The 20,769-nt window shown below is 35.7% G+C and overlaps 1 protein-coding gene across 1 annotated transcript; it reads right to left on the minus strand.

Annotated features, from left to right (window-relative positions):
- Positions 1-9,649: 9,649 nt before the first annotated feature.
- On the minus strand, positions 9,650-20,296 carry TWISTNB (TWIST neighbor). The gene is made up of 4 exons (XM_006911973.3): positions 20,003-20,296; positions 15,394-15,535; positions 11,674-11,882; positions 9,650-10,383 (listed from the first exon to the last, which is right to left on the minus strand). Exons 1-4 carry the CDS (start codon positions 20,254-20,256, stop codon positions 9,972-9,974), a joined length of 1,017 nt encoding a protein of 338 aa, XP_006912035.1. The 5' UTR covers positions 20,257-20,296; the 3' UTR covers positions 9,650-9,971.
- Positions 20,297-20,769: the final 473 nt, after the last annotated feature.

Consider the following 20,769-nt stretch of genomic DNA (forward strand, 5'->3'; position numbering starts at 1 on the left):
CCAGTAACTTCTAATATTTGTTGAGGTCCAGTTGCATTCTTGTCCAGGAATTTCTATGGCACCCCTGAATTTTTATAGCAACTCTTATCCATGTTATAAAAAGAAAATCTTAAGTAGATTCTAGTAGGCATCATTTGCTTGGGAAAAAAATTCTAATGTGAAATTATGGAACAATAACTCATTGTATTGTCTGTGAAATTCTTGTTTGCTCCAACACAGCCTGTCAAGGTAGAAAATGTTAATTTGATGGGACAAGATAATGTAGCTTTGAAAAGAACAAAGCAAAATAAAAATTATTGTTATTGGCATATAGCTCTAGAGAGTAAAGCCTCTCTCTGAACTTTGTATTAGACTTAAGAAGTGCTCCTCTCTCCTAAGGGTGAATTACTCAGACACTTTGCCTGTATCCAAAAGGGAACAGAAAAAAGATTCTGCCTACTGGGTCTCCTGGACTCAAGTATACTTGGCTCCACGGCCATCCTTTATACTTCCATAATACCCAGCCTTACAGTGGTTAGAGTTACAAGGAGAAACATGAGAGTGTAACTTCTTCATTAATTTAACAAATGTATATTGAATACCTACTATGTGACCAGCAATGTCCCAGTGCTTGGGATTCAGAGGCAGTCTGATTACTTGTTTCCATTCCCATGGAGGGAGACAGGCAATGTCCCTGCTCTCGTGGAAGAGGAGAGAAAGACAGAGGAGATTTCTTGGTTTATGGGCTGCAAAAGTCCAAGACGATAGTTCTGGCTTTAGGCTGACTGGTTGTAGATTCAAAGAATATTATCATTTCTTTCCACTTCCCTGGCTCTATTGTCCTCTGTGTTTTCCTGATTCTCAATAGGCACATTCCACATGTCAAAATAGTTACCGTCACCTTTAGATCTTATTACAGCTAGTGATCTGTTAGTCAGGTCCTCCAAGAAAAAGACAACTAAACATAATTAAACAGGCAAGGGTTTTGTTAAGAAAAATGCCTGTGAGAGAAAATAGGAAGTGAGGAAGATAGGGGAAGCTGTCAGACTGCAGTGTAAGTCTGACTCAGGTTAAGCAGCATTCTAGGTTGCCGTATAATCTAAAGGTTTAGGGAAGGGCCATCAGGGTGTCCTCAAGCCAGTTGTCAGAGAAGTCCTGTGTCCCCCGGGAAGGAATCTGTCTTTGTACTCATGTTGCATGCCCTCCTAGGCCGGAAGCAGTAGTAGAGCAAAGTCTGGGTGCCACGTGGTGGATCTGAGTGCAGCAGCTAGGCACATAGCTAATTAAGTTCCCTGCTTTGGAGGTCTGTGAGGTCTATTCCCATGGAGTTTGATCCCAGAAATAAGAAGACAACCTTCTCTCCTACAGGATCAAAATTAGTAGTCCCAAAGCTACCCCTACCATTTGCTTAATCACATGGTGGTATTTCAGAAACCACGATTCATGGGATGGGGTCACCTGGGCCCCAATCCTGGGTCCCATAATTTCACAATCCCATGTGGACTGATGGAGTAGATGAGAGGTGGTGTCTAAAAGGAATGCTAGAAAAATTAGCAGATATCCTCTAATATGCGTGCGTGTATAGTGTGTGTGTGTGTGTGTAACACACAAAGACAGCCCTTTATTTCACCATATATTAGTTTTAAAATAAGAAAAAACTATATAATCAATAAGCAACTTGAAGATGTTTTCTAAAGAGAAATCCATAAAATAAAAAGCATTAATGTAATTTGATATTAAAGTTGAAAAAAATGGATTCTATATTAATTTGCATAGATTGTATCAATCTGTAGTGATAAATAGTATATGTATGTATATACATATATGTATATGTATAAATTATATGTATATGTATGTATATATGTATAAATTATTTAAAGGATGTTAATTGACCTTAATCTTGTGGGATAGGTGATGCCTGGAGAAATTTTCAACAAGTTTCTTGCATTTTGGCACATCTTGTGAAAAACACTTACAGCTTTTGTTCCAGATTAACTTTGATGTTTATATAGCTAACGCCTTGGAAAATAAAGTGTCACCCTCCATAGCAGAGCCAGGTTTACTGTCCAGTATAATAAAGATAATGTCTCCCTCTGGGGCGGTTGGTTGGTTTGCTTGTAGCCACTATAAATGATTAGTGCCTAAACATAGGGTTTCTTAGTGGTGACACAAGCTTACTTCATACAGAATCTACTTTAGGCCCTCAGCCCTGTCTCCATGGGACTTATGGTTCAAGGGAAACTGACACAAAGAAGCTCATGCATCTCAATGTACCCCGAGTAATAAAAGTCCTGTGTCTCTGACCTAGGAGTTTCATGTCTTATGCCAGGATCCATGATTTACGGCAAACTAACTTGTTAGCTTGCAAGTAGGTTAAAATCTCAGACTCTGCACAGTTCTTAATAAATGCAAGTAAGATTCCAAAATATAATATACAATTTATAATAGACAGCAGTATCAATGACATTTGGAGTTTTATATAACTGAAAGGACCCTTTAGGTCATTTCAATATTCTTGTTTTACATGCCCTTAGAAGTTAAGTAAAACTGTTCAAAGTAACAAATTATAAGAATCAGGAACATTGTCAAGTTTGCTTTACTTCACCCCAATGGGGTTAAACCATTGTCATTTAACATGTAGTTTAAAAGTACTGAATACAGATTTGGGTATGAATATCTTAGAACACTAGGCACGGAAATATTTTTATATAATCATTCATTTTGGAAGTTTAGTATTCTTTCAGGCTCCCTTGCACATATGCATGAATACTCGCACTTACACAAAATGTTTTTTGATGCCTATATCAATCTTCTTTAACTGGTGATGTGACCTTCCTTTAGACAAAACTGAAAGATATTAGACTAAGAAAATATGGTGGGAACTTTTCATTTATCAGACACACTATGTTTAGATTTCTTTCATTTTTTGCTCATAATCTCATAAATTTCTAGGTCATTTTATTTACTAATATATTCTATCTTTAAATTCTAAATTATGGTCCTCTTCAACTTTTTACTAAGACAAGAATTGGCAAAGTATTTCATTTGTCCTGGTTTTTCTTTCAGTCAATAACTACAAGAGTATTTTCTAATTATGTCCATAAATGTGGAACTAATTACGACCAGTCAAACGCAGCTTATTTGCTATTGAAATCCGGGTTGCAGACTCGTGTTTGCTTCTATTCTTAATTATTCCGATTTTATAAATTACTAAATTTTTGCCTTACTAAAAATTTTTAAATAAATTCAGGACAGATTTTCAAATTAATGTAAATAAGTGGGAACAGGTTTATCAGTCTAATGTCTGAGAAGGGCAACTGGACTTTAAGGTGATCCGGTGTGCTAAATATTTATTTGTAAGAAGTAGAACAATACCATGCAGTTATTTACTGCTGGCAAGGCAGAGGTTTGAGAAGACAAGTTAGACCAAATATCTGAACATCTTTGTTTTTATTTAGTAAAGAGAGTCAATAACATACTGAGTTGAGCATTTATTAAATTTTCCATGAATTACCCAGGAGAAATGCCAAAAATCAGATCATGTGCAGAGTTATCCATTATTTTTCGATTTTCTTTTCACTGTAAAGTATATTAAAACTATTTTTAAAACAGTGATTTGTATTTAAAAAATATATAATTCTTTTAAAGTGCCTAAAGAATGTTTATAAAAACTGACTATGAACTGGGCCCCAAAAACCTCTATTTCCAAAAGCAGAAATCAGAACATAACTTTGAAGATCATAATGCAGAAAACAGATAGAAAATTAACAACTAAAAGATAGCAATAAACATCGACAATAACAACAACAGAACTTCTTAGAAATTTTAAGAGTATCCTTCCAAATAAAACTTGGATCAAAGAATTCAGAGATATCCAGACATTAGAAACAAGGCAAACACTACATATGAATTCTCCACGATACACAAAGATGGAATTCAGGGAAAGATTTTAGGGTCAAATGCTTCCAATAATAAATGAGAGAAATTAAATGGGAACTAAGAATTTAATTTAAGAAGCCAAGGAGATTCCTCTATTGGGTATTTACCCCAAAGACTTGAAAACATTTATCTGAAAAGATATGCACACCAATGTTCATAGTAGCATTACTCATGGCAGCCAGGAAGCAACCGAATATCCAAATAGATGATTGGATAAAGTGGTACATATATACAATGGAATATTACTCAGCTATAAGAAATGGAATACTGCCATTTGCGACAACATGGATGGATCTTGAGGTAATCATGCTAAGTGAAATAAGCCAGACAGAAAAAGTTGAAAACCACGTATCACTTATATGTGGAATATAAATCTGAAAGCAACAAACAAACAGAGACTCATGGACATGGACAAGACTAGCAGTTACCAGAGGGTGAGGGGAAGGGGAAGGTAAATGAGGTAAAAGGGGTCAAATATGTGGTGACAGAAAGAAATCTAACTATGGGCAGTGAGCACACAATGCAATGTATGTATGACTTACTGTTGAATTGTACACTTGAACCTTACTGGATTTTGTTAATCAATGTCACTATAATAAATTTTTTTAAAAAGCCAAGGAGAAAAAGTAAACCAAAATGTAGTATTTAGTAAACAGTAGGAATTAAGGAACAAAACACAAATTGGCAAACCTGATAAACGAAACTAGTGATTTGAGGCCAATAAAATAGACAAAATTTTGGTAAATCTGGTCACATAGAAGGTTAGTATATAAAATGCTGCGATAGGTTTGCAAGGTGACAGATGATGACTAGAATTTGTGGGGTGATCACATTGTGAGGTGTAGAAATGTCAAATCACTATATGGTACAACTAAAACTAATATAACCAGTGTAATATTGCATACCAAGTTAAACAAAATTTTTTTAAAAAATCGATTACTTTCTTACATCATCAATGCTAGCTAGGAAATGTAACTTTTTAAAAATCCCATTAAAAAAGCAAGAAAACTATAAAATTCCTGGAAATAAACAAGACACATAAAAGCCCGTAATAGAGAAAAATTTAGTGCCCCTAAAGGATGTTAACAGACTTGAATAAACGAGGACCTAACATGTTTGTTTACTGGCTACAAAAACTAAGTATGGTACAGAATTCAGCTGTCCCTCAATTATATCTGTTTAGAGCAATCCCATCAAAATCCCCCAAATTTTTTTTGTCATGACAAAATTGATGTTTAAGTATATCCAGAAGACTATGCGTAAGAGATGAGCCAGTATAATTCTGAAAGTGCATAATAAATAGTTTAGCCGGATATCAAAATTTACCATAAAACTACGGATGAGTTTTCTATGGCTATTTAACAAATTACCACAAACTTAGCAGCTTCAAACATCCATTTAGTTTACAGTTCTGTCGGTCATAAGTCGGGCAGGTGTCAATAGGTCCTCTGCTCAAGACTGCAATCACGGTGTTAGCTGGCTGAATTCTTATCTAGAGGACCTAGGGGAAAATCTGCTTCAAAAATCATTGTCAGAATTCAGTTCCTTATAGATGTGCGACTGAGGTCCCGCTTTTCCTGCTGGCTATTGGCCTGGGGTAGGTCTCAGCCACTCAGACTTCTGATACATCACTCCTCCATCTTCAGTAATGGAAACTTTCCCACCAGTGAAATCCTTCTCATGCTTCAAATCTTCTGGAGAAAACTCTCAGATTTTAAAGGGTTCATGTGATTAAGGTTAGGGTTACTGAGATCATTTCTTTCTTAAATCCAACTGTACCATATAATTATAGTCATAATTATACTATAAATAATATATCATGGAGGAAAATTCATCATCTTCAGTTATGAGGATCAGGGTAGGAAATCTCAGGGGCCTTCTAAGAATTCTGCCTACCGCATTATGGTAATAAGCAGTGTGGTCCTGTACTAGAATACATTAATTCCATCAGAAGAGAAATAGGACCATTTTTAGAATGTGGAATGTAGCATAAGCTAAAAATAGGTCTTCAAATCTATAGAGAAAATATGGATTAATACTTTGGGGACATAGGAACATCAATTTGGGGAGAAAGTATATTCCTGCATCTAACCATATACCAAGTCTAGATGGATTAAAATTTTAAATGTATAAAATTAAAATGATAAAAGTACTATAAGAAAATATGAGTAACTTATAATCTCGGGATGGAAGAAAAACATTGAGATAAAACTCAAACTAAAGAGATTTTGATTACATAAAAATAAACACCTGAGCAGCAAACAATGAAGCTAAAATATAAATGACAAATTATAAAATTATTTGAACACAAATAGAAAAAAAACATTATCATCCTTAATATGTAGAGAGTTCTTTTAAAATAAAAAAGCAGTAATTAGAAAAACATCCCACAAGAATGATCAAAGGACATGAATAGAAATTCTCAAGGAAACAAATGCAGACAATAAACAAAAAAGTAGTTCAGGCTCACTAACACTCCTCGCCCCCCCCCAAAAAAAGTAAATTAAACAATATAACATTTTCACCTATCGGACTGTCAAAAATTTAAATGACTGGTAACCTCTATGTTGGCAAGCTTGCCAACCACACATTGCTGATAAGATTGTAAATAGGTGCAACTTTCCTGGAAGACAATCTGACAATCTATAATAAAAAGTAAAATTATTCTCTTATATAGCAGTTCCACTTCTAGGACATTTTATCACTCAAATAAGAATGTCTATACATGTATGCTCAATGTTTAAGGGGGAAAATATAAAAAGCTAAATATCTACCATTAGGAAATGAAATAAATTATCTATACATTAAAATTCAGCAGACAATACAACACCTCTATACATATGAAAAGTAGTCTGTGGAGTGAAAGGTCCAAAGAATATGAGTAGTTTACTTTAAAATCCATTTAAAAACAACTCAAACTATACATGAAATTGACAGTAGTCATTATTTCTGGGGTGTGGAATTGTCACATGGATATGTCCCAGCAGGGAGGGCTGGGAGCAATGACTTGGAGGGTAGGGAGATACTTTTTGAACTTTTTTAAAAAATGAATACATATTAACTTTGTAATGCAAAATATCTTCTTTTCAGAAGAAAAATGTCCAAAGATGATCCTTGAGGTAAATGTATAAAGCAAGTAAGATATTCAATTTTGACCATTTGGAAGTTTCCATCTAAGTTCTCACTGCCACACTGATGGGATAAAAATACTTGAAAACCACGTCACAATGCATTTACTGAAATACGTGTGAAAAGGTTAAGAATATCACATCTGAGGCGAAGTGATACCATTGGAAACTGTGGTCTTCCTTTTATCAATTTAAAAGTATCTTGATGCTTTCACTGCACAAAGGGTCCCCGGCTAAATAGATATAAAGCATAATCCCAGCCCTCAGGAAACAGGACGTATTAGTCAAGACAAATGTTTTATAAAGAGGCAAACAGTTTGAAACAATAATGCTGTGCTACGAGTAAAAATAAAAAAATCTAATAAAAACATATATTATGATCATGAAGCATGCACTTTTAGCCCACTTTAGTCTGAAAAACTTTATGTATAAGATAGTGTCTGAAACGGTTTTCTCCATTAGGTATTTCTCAGGCTCTGCCCCAGAAGGCCACATCGTCCCTTCTCTAAGAGTCAAAATACTGCTCATCCAGCAACCAGCTCGAACATTACCCTTTGCCTCAACCTGCAAAAAAGGGATTATTCATGACCATTTCCACACTTAATTCACGCCTTTTGAACTTACTTACACTTTGTTGTATATCTCACAAACAAAATTATAAGTGCTTTGAGAGTGGTAACCAGTTAAGTCATTTACTTCAAATGACTGAGGTGCCTTGCAAAGTTGGGGGGTAAGCAGTTAGTCTCTGCTGGAGGATTTTAATGAGCAAATTCTGAGAGAAGATAAAACTAAGTTAGTATATAGCACGTGACAAATGTTTTGAAGAGTATATGGAGGATATTATCAGAGGTTTTGTATCAGATAAAAAACAAAAGGTCACTGTAGTCTAGGGAAGGCAAATGATTAGATCTGCTTTTTCAAAGCTACTCACACTATGAAAAAGCATAAATAAATCTGGTTTCAAGTTTAGCATGCTTTTTCTTCAGATGAAAATTATTTTAAAATAAATCATGATTGATAGAAACACCAACTGAAAAGATACAAACAATATGTGGGAATTTGCTTATTTTACTAAGCCACAGTGTATTTTTTCATGAATAGCATAAATTTGACAGCTTCTCTGGTATTTATAAAGAGTGAATTATTTCACTAAAAATTAATTTCGTATATTAAGTCAGACATGATTATAATTATGTATTCAAATTAAAAATTCATAAGGAAGCATTTAAAAGAAAAATGTGAGCCTCATATACAATTTTTAATCTTTTAGTAAAAAACAAAACTGGAAAAAGCTGAATTTTAACATTTTATTTAATCCACTATACAAAAAATATAAATTCACCAATATACAAAATTGAGATATTTTACATTCCTTCTTTGTACACCTTCAAAATCCAGTGTGTATTTTATACTGACGCCACATCTCATTTTGGACTAGCCACATTTCAAAGGCTCAATACCCACATTGAGACTAAACTACATGGAAAGACACTGGCCTGCACCTTTCCACTGCCTGGCAAGTCTACTTGCTGATAAACACTGCAAACTCTACATTCTATCATTATAGTCAGATCGAGATATACTACTAGCAGAATTCATACATTAACAAAAATTAAACAAAAATGAAACAATTTATTTATGAAATTACATAAATGGCAACAAAAATGGCTGCCATGTGGAGACCAATTTACAGATTCATCCATTTATAGTTACTAACACAATTAACAGTAAGTGGATAATCTTTTTCCTTGTAGTACTTACCACAATTACTAGTTTTCTGTATGTTCTTACTTATAGAGTGTGTCTATGTGTGCGCGCGCATGTTTCTCCTCCTGACATTCCACGAGGGAAAGAACTACATCTACTTTCCTTGCCGTTATATCCCTGGACCTTAGTAGAATGTGTTACACACAGCAGATGGTCAAATATCTGGTAAATGAGTGAATATTGCTGTGTATTATCAGCCTGAACCAGCTCATCATTTCATTACTCAGTTTTCCAATAGTTAAGACATATTCCACATTTTGTCAGGGAAAGCAGTGAAGAGCAGTTTTCTCTTCAGAACAATTTCTAGTAGCCTAACCGAATTATTAAAAATTGAGAAATTCCCCACTAATCAGAATCACATTTATCCTGTCTTCATCAGATCCTCTTCCTCCAACACACAGCAAGAAAGCAGAACTGTTGAGGTACAAATGAACAAGTACAAGACAAAGGCCCTCTCCAATGACCTCTTAAACTTAGAGAAAAAACAACAACAACAACAACACTACACATACACCTGGAAAGAAAGAATGGTGAATATTGTTTCCTAACACACAGTCAGTGGTGACATAGTTCTTAAGAGGTCTGGGAACTTCAGAAGCTCCTTTGCAAACCAGTCTAAATTAAATAACAAAAATACTGTAGTAGCCATGATAAAGGAGAATCTGAAACTGGTAAATACCTTGAATTAAAAAAAAAAAAAAGAAAAGAAAAAAAGTGAAACAAAATGGCTTGTTAATTTCACAAAAAAAAGGTGAAACTTATTTTTTTTCAAAAGCAACAAACCAAAAGCCCAAGCTCAAATTCATTCTTTAGTAATATAACACTGCATTATAAAATCCTTTTGCTAGTCTTGAGATGATAGAAATAATTTTATTTAGAATGTAAAAACTGGAAGAATCCAAGATTTGGAAGTCAGAGCAGCTCTTATCTTTTCATTCTGCATACAATAAAATGGCACTTTAATAATACTGGCATTTCCTAAATTAATGATCAGTTCTGTAATTTTAGTACCAAAAACTCAACTCCTAAACAAGTGTTTCTTGTTTTGAAAACTACTAGAATACACAAGCACTTTGTATCATTCGAACATTTATTCGTTTACTGTGAATAAACCAATCTTTTAAAAACTACATCATATTTACACTACACTAAGGAAAATTACTTTTTCCTTTTCTTTTTAGGTGACTGTTCCAAAAGTGGGGTAAATTCAGCCTCCTCACTGTGCTTTCTTTTCTTTTTCTTCTTTTTATGGTCACTTTGGTAACCACTGGAGTCACTGCCTTGGAAAACAGGGTCCTGGCCCTGATCTTCCTGCTGCTGCTGCTTCTTCTTCTTCTTCTTCTTTGGCTCTTCCTCCCACAGGCCATTCATATCATTATTAACCTGCAGGTCTGTCTCTTCCTTCATGGTGACATCTGCAAAATCTGTTAGCTCTGTGGTACCGCTTTCCACTTCATATGGCTCTGGGTCTTTCTTCTTTTTCTTTTTCTTCTTTGGAGGTTTTTCAACATCTTCTTCAGTGCCAATTTCTGTTACCTCTTCAGAAACTGCAGAGCACTTGGTTTGTAAACTATAAATTAAGTTTAAAGAATGTACAGAGCGATAAGCGCAAATGAAAGAACAAAATGAGATCAAGAATATCTCGACATGCAAAGATGTTTCTAAAAAACGACAGCAGCACAAGATATGTAACTATGGCATAAATTTCAAATATTCTTTCCTAATATCCCTCAGCCCATTGAAATGTCTTGGAAATGTTAAAATTACTGTTTCCAAAGTTTTCCTCCCAAACTGTTTTCACACAGAAAAAGGTTATCAAGATATGGCTTCTAAATTTTGGTTTTGTTCAGAAATTTTGGATGCTGAACATTAAATATCACAATACCCAGGTTTTTTAGCCAAACCACTGACATATATGATAGAGAGAAAATATACTTCTGGTAGTGATCAAATGGGATTTCCTGTCTACTACCTCAATCCTTGTTTCGAAGAATAGTTCACTGTTATTCTTAACCTATGCTGAAGCAGTATTACTTAACGGCTGTGAATTATTTTATATCACTAAAATAAAAACAAGGATCAATGAAATAGCCCTCTTTCTAGAAATGTACAATCCTATACAATAGCACGTCACATATTAACTATTTATATTTAAATAACCTCAATGAGATAACTTTAAAAATTCAGTTCCTCGGTCACACTAGTTACATTTCAAGTGCTCAATAGCAAAGCTACTGAATTACACAAAATACAATTTCCATCATCACAGAAAGTTCTATTAGACAGCTACTCTAGAACTTTAACCCCTACTCGCTACTTATCAAGGCAGAATCTATAAGAATTAACACCAGCAGTATTCCAACAGTTTTATTTTAATTACCCCCATTACAGTTGGTTCCTATGGAACTAAGCTCAAGAGCAGAGTAATTCTTATAAGAATTTCAATACAGAAAAACACAAATTAAATTATCTACCTGGCATAATAATAATAATCAAAAAAATATTTTTTGTTTCAACTGTGTAAAAATAAAAGCAGGCTAAAGGTTATGCAATATAATTAAATTTTTAGTAGTTTCAAGCTTAGGGATCAACCATTTAAAACATTAATAACAAACCAGAAAATACTCAGCAAAATTGAGTTATTAAAATACAAACCAGTTAGCCAGATGTAGATCTTTAGAATACTTAATGCATTGTCATAGCACTTAAGATTCCTATTAACACTGACTTTATGGTTTGAAAGTATGAACATTAAATAAACAAAACTAATTTTTTCAAAGAGAAGATTATGTTCTCTAAATTCAGAATCAAATAGAAATGATTAAGTATCAAAATAATAAAAATGTGATTAGGAACTGACCTAGTGATATTTACTTTTCCTCGAATGCAGAATACTCCAGCAGAATCTGAATCTAAACGAAATACTTCAAACTCTAGTTCATCGCCCACGTTTATCTCCAGGGTCTGCCACTGCTCAGCTGGCATCTGTTCAGGTTTAGGGATGGAGGCATTGAAACACCCATGTACTAAACAGCCAATGTGGCTAGAAGACACTTTATTAACTGTACCCTGAGAGGAAGAAAAGAATATAACATCAGGAAGAGATCCAAAGAGTTAAAAGGTGAATCAAACTTTGTAAGCTTCAAACAGACCTTCAAAGAGAAAACATCAAAACAATGGTATAATTTGATATGGAAAACGTTTATCTCAATTGAATCTTACCACGTGTTATACTAAAACATCATTTTAGAACACTTTAGAACTTTTAGAAAGTTCAAACTTTATTAAATAAGTAATTGCATTTCAATCACCTAACTGGATAAACAATTACCCTCCCCTCCACTTTCCAAAAAACTCACCTTAGCTTCCATTGCAAAATTCCAAGGGCAGTAGATTAGTCTAAAACTATATTGAAACCAAGCAGAAATTACTCTTTGATATGACCTACATGTGAAAAGACCTCAAGGCAGGAAGCATATGCTTTTAATAACTAGGATCCACATTGTAGTTTTATAAACAGTCTGAATTTCAAAGCTTTCAGAGCATTCTTTCACGATTAAGTATAGCATGATGTAAGCAGTCCTATTAGAAGGCAGCTTACTCTTCATATGTAAATCTTGAGCAGGGCTATTGTGACTAAATCACAAAAACATTATTAGAAGCTTTAAAACTAAAAGTATGTGCTATATAATTTTAAGTGTAAAATGAAAATTTACAAAAAACTCAGTATTCTATTCTTCCCTTAGGAATCAACATAGATAAGGTATATAAAAACCTGAAATATTTTTTAAAAATCACATATTCTGAATTTTAGAACTATAAATATTATAACATGTTTACAATCCTGTTTAATGTCAGCAACTTCTTATGCATATGACGAATAAAACTTCCTTGTCTGTCATTATCAGGAGACTGGGGTCTATGATGTACCTTCTGGATGGTATGGACAAACTATGATACATCTATATAATGGAATATTATTCAGCAATAAAAAGAAATGAGCTATCAACCAATGAAAAGTCATGGAGGAATCTTAAATGCACACTGGTAAGTGAAAGAGGGACAATCTGAAGAAAAGGCTGTATACCAGATGATTCCAACTATATGACGTTCTGACAAAGGCAAAACTATGGAGACAGTAAAAAGATCCTTAGTGCCAGAGTTTCAAGGGGATGGAGGGAGGGATGAATAGGTGGAGCACAGAGGATTTTTAGGGCAATGAGCAAGCATTCTACAGGATACTGTAATTGTGAATACATGATATTTATACATTTGTCAAAACCCAAAGAATGTACAACGAAAAGAGTTAACTCTAACGGTAAACTATAGAATTTACTTAATAATAATGTATCGATACTGGCTCGACAAGTAAAACAAATGGACCACACTAACACAAGATGGTTTCAATAATAGGAGAAACAACACGTGTTTGTGGTGTGTTGGGAAGGCAGTGATGAAAGGTATATGAAAATACTCTACTTTCCATTCGATTTTTCTATAAATCTAAAACTGCTGTAAAAAATAAAGCCTATCAATTTAAAAAAAATGTTCAATGGGGAAAGGAAAGTCTTTTCAAACATATGGGTCTGAACACCTGAACAGCTAATGACAATAGCAGCTAATGGACATTAGCTAATGGATCTGAAGGGCTTATCTCACATTATACACAAAAATTTCAGTTTGATCACAGACCTAAATAGAAAAGCTAAAACTACAAAAATTCGAGAAGCTTATAGCAGAATACCTTTACAACCTAGGGGGTAGGTGAGTTTCTTAGATAGGATCCAGGAAGCAATAACCATAAAAGTATAATATGGTTAATAGGACCTCATCAAAATTAAAAGCTTCAGTTCATCAAATGATACCATTAAAAGTTAAAAGAAAAGACACAGACCGGGAGAAAATATTTACAATACATTTATCTAAAAAGGATTTGTATTAAGACTATGAAAGAACTATTACACCTCAATAATGACAATACAAAAACCCAATTAAAAATGGGCAATATACTTGAGCAGGCCCTTCTTATTAAAACATATGAAAAGGAGCTCATGAGGAAGTATCAAAAAAAAAAAAAAAACCATAATGAGTAGCTATTATATGCCCACCAATAAAATTAAAAGACTGATGACATCAAATGATTACAAAAATGCAAAGCACCTGCAAGTGCTAAATGGGAAGTTAGCCTGTTTTTTGTACAGTTAAACACACATCTATCCCGGTACTTAGCAATACTGCTTCTAGTTTTTTACCTAGGAGAAATAAAAATGTACAACAGCTTTATATAATAGCTCCAGACTGTTTAAACCAAAATCCATCACTGAACTCAGATAAACTGTGATATATTCAAATAACTGGATATCATGAGCAATAAAAAGGAGCTAACCAATACATGCAACAGCATGGATAAAACTCAAAAACATGCTGAGCAAAAGAGGACAGATTTGAGAGTGTATAATGAAAAATTCCATTCATATGGAATTACAGAACAAACAAAACTAATTTATGATAAACAAAATCAGAACAGTGGTTGTGTCTAGGATAGAGTGAGGTTTGACCAGGAAAAGGAATGAGGGTAACCTCTAAGGAGACAGAATAACCTTGTCAAAATTCACTGAAGTGCACATTATGATCTAAGCATTTTATTGTATGTAAATTATATCTCATTATTAAAAATAAAAATGGGGGAAAATGGACTGGTCAAATGTATTTAAGAACTGGAATTTTAAAGTGCAGATCTACTGCCAACTTTAACATTATGAAGGCTGGTTGTAGGATCCTATTTTGGCAGTGCAAGGATGCTATATCTACTGGTTTAATTGATAATTGAAAAAAAATTTTTTAATTAGAAATGCCTGATAGATTTTGTCATAGTAAAATCTGACCAATATTTCTATTGACAGTATCAAGAGTTAGTCAATAGTTATTATTTAAGTAATTCCTATAAAAATTTTCAGTTACAGAAAAAATCTCTATATACATATGAATATGTATACAGACACACACACACACAAATGAACATAGACTTACAGAGAACTCCTGGTGAGAGAGAGGGGCAAGTGACAAAGATACAGATTTCACATCAATTTCTGCATTTTGAGCTTCTCTTGAAAAGCCAAAAGACCTTCACCACAGGGCCTTTATTCTCATAGCATAGGCTGAGTACCCTGACCCCCCATCCTTGATTCATTTTCATTATCCTTCCTGGTCCCACGACCATCTGAATTTGCTCTCCTTTTTTATTTACTGCTATAAAAGTCTGGCTCTTTCATAAAGAAACTGTATTTTTGTATAATTGAGAAATTATAAAATAATAAAAACTGATATTTTACAACTTAAGCTCATTCTGGTGCTAAACAAAGAAAAGAATTGGATGTACACATACACTGTACATCTGAGTTTTAGGAGGATAGAGTTTTAAAACTTACTTAGGTTGAACTGATGGAAATTAATTTTTCTTTTAAAATAATTTTTAGTTACCCACAATAACAACCCATTTGAGTCCTAAGCTGTACAGTATGTTAAAATTTTCCAAATTACATAATACAAAGAAAGCTAGGGAAAAAAGAGATATACATACCATAAGCTTTTGCCCTGGTTCAGGGCAGAAAATAACAAAATCTGCTTCAATGTTAAGATGAATGTATCCTTGGTCATCATAAATATCTCCCAGTTCACCCACTACTTTGATGTTATCATATGCAACAGGGACACCTAATAGGCTGTTTAAAAATAAAAAAGAAAAAAAAATGGTATCTTTTATCCTCCTTTAAACTAGGCATTTTCATAGTGATTAGATATTCTAAGTCTAAAAAGTATACATGTCTTAAATATAACCACCCATGCCAGAAGCACTACAGCATATGATTAGTCTGTAATAAGTTCAGTAGTCCAATTTCACTAAAGGGTTCCGATATATTGGCTAAGTTAAAAATGATTAAGATAGGTACCTAGAAATGTCCAATTACACATGAGCAAAAAAGCTGACCCTTATTCCCTATTTGCAACTCATTTGGACTCTAGTCATGCTAGAATGGGAGGAAAAAAGAAGACTTGGCAAGAAAAAATGTTCTGTACTAGAAGGCATATAGCGAGAGAAGTATTAGGGTTAAAGCTGAAGCCCTTGAATATTAAAGCCATGACTTAATAGAGAAAAATCCCAAACTGCAACTGTTGCTAGTAAACGAAAATGTCAATACAATTATATCATTTATGGAGAACTGTCTCTGACACGTTGGTCTACACAGTTGTCCCCTAATCCAACAGAGGATTAGGGGACAACTATTATTGCAAACTGTTTATTTCCAAGTTCTTAAAATTATAATTACTAGGAAGGCAGACGTAGTGGCTTCGTTACCACACCTTGTTCACTACTTGTTCCAGAAAACTTCTCTGACTCCCTCAGGCAAGGCTGAAGACAGTCACCCCTCCTCTCTTCCTACAGGACTCCATGCAGGGCCCGATCACAGTTCTTAATCTCATTTTATTGAATCTATCTGTATATATGTTTGGATTCCACACAAGATGCTAAGGCCCTTGAGAGCAGAGAACATTTTTGTTGAACTCCATTAAATTTCTAGAAAAATTCACACAGAACAAGAGAAAGAATTTATCCCTAATGGCGGTTGTTTAAGTATCGCAGCCAATGGAAAGGAACTTTAATGACTGCTAAATTAGAAAATCCATAAACTCAGAGACTTGCTCTGGAAAGCACTCTCTTGACTTGTTAATTTCTGCATGTGGCTTTCCTAAGCAGGAACTATACCATCACTAAGGCGAATAAAGGGGCACAGAAAAAACGAAGTTAGAGAGAAAGAAGAAGGGACGTAGGGTAACATAATGCCATGTTAGACTGAAAAACAAAACTAAGACTTTTGTTTCCCCTAACCAACTATTTTAAAGAGTCTCAAGTGTGTGTGTGTGTGTGTGTGGTAGGAGGGTTAGTGGGAGGCAGATACTGCTGTTACCTAGGTGGCATTTGTGGGTACTAACCAAGGCTGTCACAATCACTGGCAAAGTCCAGAGATGGGAGGCATTCTGCCATGTGTGGGACAGTCCTATACAATGAAGAAATGTCCCTAGCTCTACACCACTTCTGAATGAGGGACAAACTGATTTATAAATAGCTGAGCATAGAATCTAACTTAAAAAAAGACAACATATTAACATAAAGTCATTTTTAATATGCATTAAAATTTCCAGGAATATAGCTACTATGTGAACTCGAGGACAGTTTGTTTTGTTTGGAACTTTACCAAGAATTATCCATTAATTCAGAAAAGCATTTCACCATTGGAGACACTGTGTTATCTGAGGTGTCAACTCAAAACCCCTCCATCAAACCATATTTGTAACTGACACATTCACAATGATTCCAGGAATAGGTGCTGGAGGCATCTAACTACTTCAGTCTTCCCAGGAAGTCATACTTGAGCATTTTACTTTACTGTATTAGAGCATTTTACAGATTTTTTTTTTTTGCAATTGTGTAGGTAGGTTCTATTATCTTTTAAGTTTCATTTCAGCACAGTAAAGAGTAGTTTCGTGTCAGTAAAGGTAGTACTGCAAACTATTATAAGAGGATTGGGTTCTGCAAGGTTTAGAACTGACTAGGGAAGGTGAACATAGAGCCTAAGCCCAAAAGGTTATGTGTTAATCCATTGGACCTTCGAGAAAGTGACTCACAGCATGAAACTTAGTAAGTCATCAGATATACAAAGACAAAAACACCTCAACGCTATGTATCTTTTCCTCTTCTACTTTTGTTTTTATGAAACCATCCTAAGTAGGTTTCAAGTCAGGGTGGTAGCCACACTTAAAATATTTAGAGAACAATTAAATCAAGTATAAGGGATGCTTAGATTGCACATTTAAAACTTCTCTAGAACTAGTGGGAGAAAACGTATGTGCTACCTTCAAATAATTCAAGAGCTGTCACATACAAGAGAAAAAAGTTCTTTTTCTTGATGGCTTCTCAAAGATATAACTTAGAAGTTATATAATGTGATTTTAGAAAATCACTAACTTTCTCTAAGTAGACTTTTCAAAATTGAAATGGGATATCTTTAAAAAAATTCTGTCGCTAGGGGAAAAAATGGTGGTAAGTTTGTCAAATGGGGGATGCTGCTGAGGTAACTAATATGAGAGCCATTCTCAATTCCTCCCTTTTCCTCATTTCTAAAACAGAGAAGCAAGTCCTCCTGACTCTACAGGATGGCTCCAGTCTGGAATGATAAACAACACATGATAAATGGCTGATTGGTATTACAATTCCTGCTACGTTCGATGTTTTGTTCCTCAGTAGTAATGCATAGTTTAATGTGTGGTGCCTGATTTGCACTGAATAAATGGGCATCTTTAGCACACCCCTGTTCAGAGTGCAACCTGCTCTGTGTGGCCACACTGTCCAATTCAGTTACAGAAATCATCATTCAATCCATTCTCAGCCTCTCTGGTATAATGGCTCCTACTGGAGAGGCTTTGGATGACTTTCTTCTAGCCTGTCAAGTAAAGGCATTAATTGGTTACAGAAAGTTGTAAAATACATCAAACAGTTGCCTTTCTTCCCAGATTTTATGACCACCTCGTATATCCTTGAATCTCCCAAAGCCATTCTCTTAGACAATAACGATCTCTTAACTGGTCGCCTGTCTAAAGTTTCACCCTCCTTAAATAATCATCTAATTTTACCAAATCAAAATCAGATTTGCAGTTTAAGAAACTAAACTGCAAAGTTAGATTATGTTACAGAGATCAGGAATACATACTACTCTCTCAAGACTGGAAGGTACTGTGCTAACCCTACTTAAGGGGGGGGGGGAGAACTGGTAAAGGCTGAAAGGGAGAGCAAAATGGCTATCCTCAGTTGTTCCCCACCCTTCACGCCTGCTCCATGTCTTTAACCCACTGCGCTCCTCTTCAACTGCACTTATCCTCCTCCTTCTGTCATAAACCTTATCGGTTATTTAGTACTTAAAATTCTCTGGTCAAAGTAGTCTATTTCGCATCTACTATCCATCAACTGTTTCTGCCACTTTTTGCCTGGAATGCCACCATCTCAAAGTAACCTCCTACTAAGTTGTCCTCAAAGGTCCTAAGATCAAATTCACCATTTCTTCTCTTATTATAATTTAGATATCTGATGAATGTTAACACTTTATTGTATTTGGCTTATATTTATACCTCTACTAGGGCTTAAAGTTCCTAAAGAACAGATCGTATGTTTTTCTTTTTTATACCCCAATCCCTAGTACGCAAAACAGACAGACGAGTGTGTGTTGGTGCTTGGAGGAAGCTGTACATTCTGGTGGATTCTTAACTTGTGTAGGGTTCACGATCCCTTGAGAAAGTGGTGAAAGCTTTGGATACTCTGCTCAAGAAAAGTGGCATATGAAAGTCCTGCAATTTTACAGGGCTCATGAAATTCCTAAAGGGTAACAACAAATCTTTAGGAAATCTACTCATCCTAATTTTAGAACCCCGTTGCCGTTGAGCCAAAGTAGTCAGAGCAGTATTAAGGTGATCTGCCCCCTCCCCTTGACCCTTGTAGTTCTGAAAGTTTTCAAGGTTCTCGAATATCTTAATTTAAATGCACCAGGTTTTTTCACTCTCAAAAGCAATAGACAGACCAATTAGACTAAATAAAGTGTCTGTTCTTAAAAGCAAAACAAAACAAAATTAATTATACTTCTCTCATCCCTGATCAAGTCTAAGCGACGAGAACCCAGGGAAAGCACCAGGGCCAAAACAACAACGAAACCATCCTTCACGGTTTACAAATAAAACTTGCACTAATGCATTATGTGCAATCAGAATGAGAATCTACTTAAGCACCGCATTCCAGACTTTGACTGCCGAATGAGAAAACATAAAGAACTGGGCCTAACTGGTCTCCAGACTTCTGGTCTAGTCTTTCCCCTACACCCGGGTTCTAGAGCGAGCTTCTCCACCCCTTCCTCTGACACAACTCACGTCACCTTTACGTTTTCTGTCCGACCTATGAAAGAAACCCTAGACGAATCTTGACCAGGGAAGTATTGGCCTTTTGCAGCGGATAGCGGCTCCCGGACGCCACGGGGCTAAGCTAATGGTGGCCGGTACGACCTTTCCCATGCGCCCTTTTTCTCTTGCGCCATCAGCACGTCCACCCGCTGCCCTCTCGGCGAAGGAAAAGGCGAAAAGACTGGTACCTTTCGGAATAGCGCAGGAGCTCCGCATCGAGCTGTTCTCGGATACCGGTGCGTTTCCTGTTAAGGTAGCGCGGGGACAGTGCGATGTGCCTCCGATGCGGCCCCACCACCAGGCAGGAGTAGGGGCTATTCACCAGTGCACAAGCGGCAGCGTAGGTCGGCAGCTTCAGGCAAGGAAGGGCGCCCGACGGTCCCCCCACCAGCCCCTCGGAGGCCGCCTTCGGCCGCGGAACCCCCAAACCACCCGCAGCCATGCGGCTGGTCCGGTTTCCCGCTGCGCGCACCAGTGACGCAATCCTAGCCGCCTATTTGCGGACGCGCCCTTTATACGTCATCCGGCAACTACGCGTCCCCTAGGCAATTTCTTCCTCGCGCTGCATTACGCAATTCTGACCAGCAGAGGGCAACCGCTTTGGGTCTAAGTGAGGAAACAGGGTCTAAACAAAAACTCCAAGAGCTGGGAGCCTGTGGTTCGACAGCATGCTCGAAGGTCAACCACCTCTTAGTCTCGAAAAGCCAGGCGGACCTATGTGTTCGCCAACGCCGTCATTGGATTTAGTATGTAGATTTAATAGGGATTCACACTGATCATTTCCAGGAGTAAGTTGGTTTGGTAGATTTTACAAGCTTGGACTTAACGATCATAAATGTAAAAAAATATTTAAGAAATATATAATCTAAAGGGAACCCAATTCTAAAAAGCAGCGCAAATGTCTCAAATGCAACACATCTGAAAACGAACCCATCATCTCTCCAGCCCGTCGTCT

The sequence above is a fragment of the Pteropus alecto genome, unplaced genomic scaffold (assembly GCF_000325575.1).
Source record: "Pteropus alecto unplaced genomic scaffold, ASM32557v1 scaffold21, whole genome shotgun sequence".
Classification (NCBI taxonomy): Eukaryota; Metazoa; Chordata; class Mammalia; order Chiroptera; family Pteropodidae; genus Pteropus; species Pteropus alecto.

Excerpts from the sequence above, each read along its gene's own strand:
- TWISTNB (XM_006911973.3), bottom strand. The coding sequence starts at position 20,256 with ATGGCTGCGGGTGGTTTGGGGGTTCCGCGGCCGAAGGCGGCCTCCGAG. Across the intron at positions 15,536-20,002 it reads CTCCTGCGCTATTCCGAAAG|CCTATTAGGTGTCCCTGTTG; the intron begins GTACCAGTCTTT and ends ATTTTTAAACAG. Across the intron at positions 11,883-15,393 it reads AACCAGGGCAAAAGCTTATG|GGTACAGTTAATAAAGTGTC; the intron begins GTATGTATATCT and ends TCTTCCTCTCAG.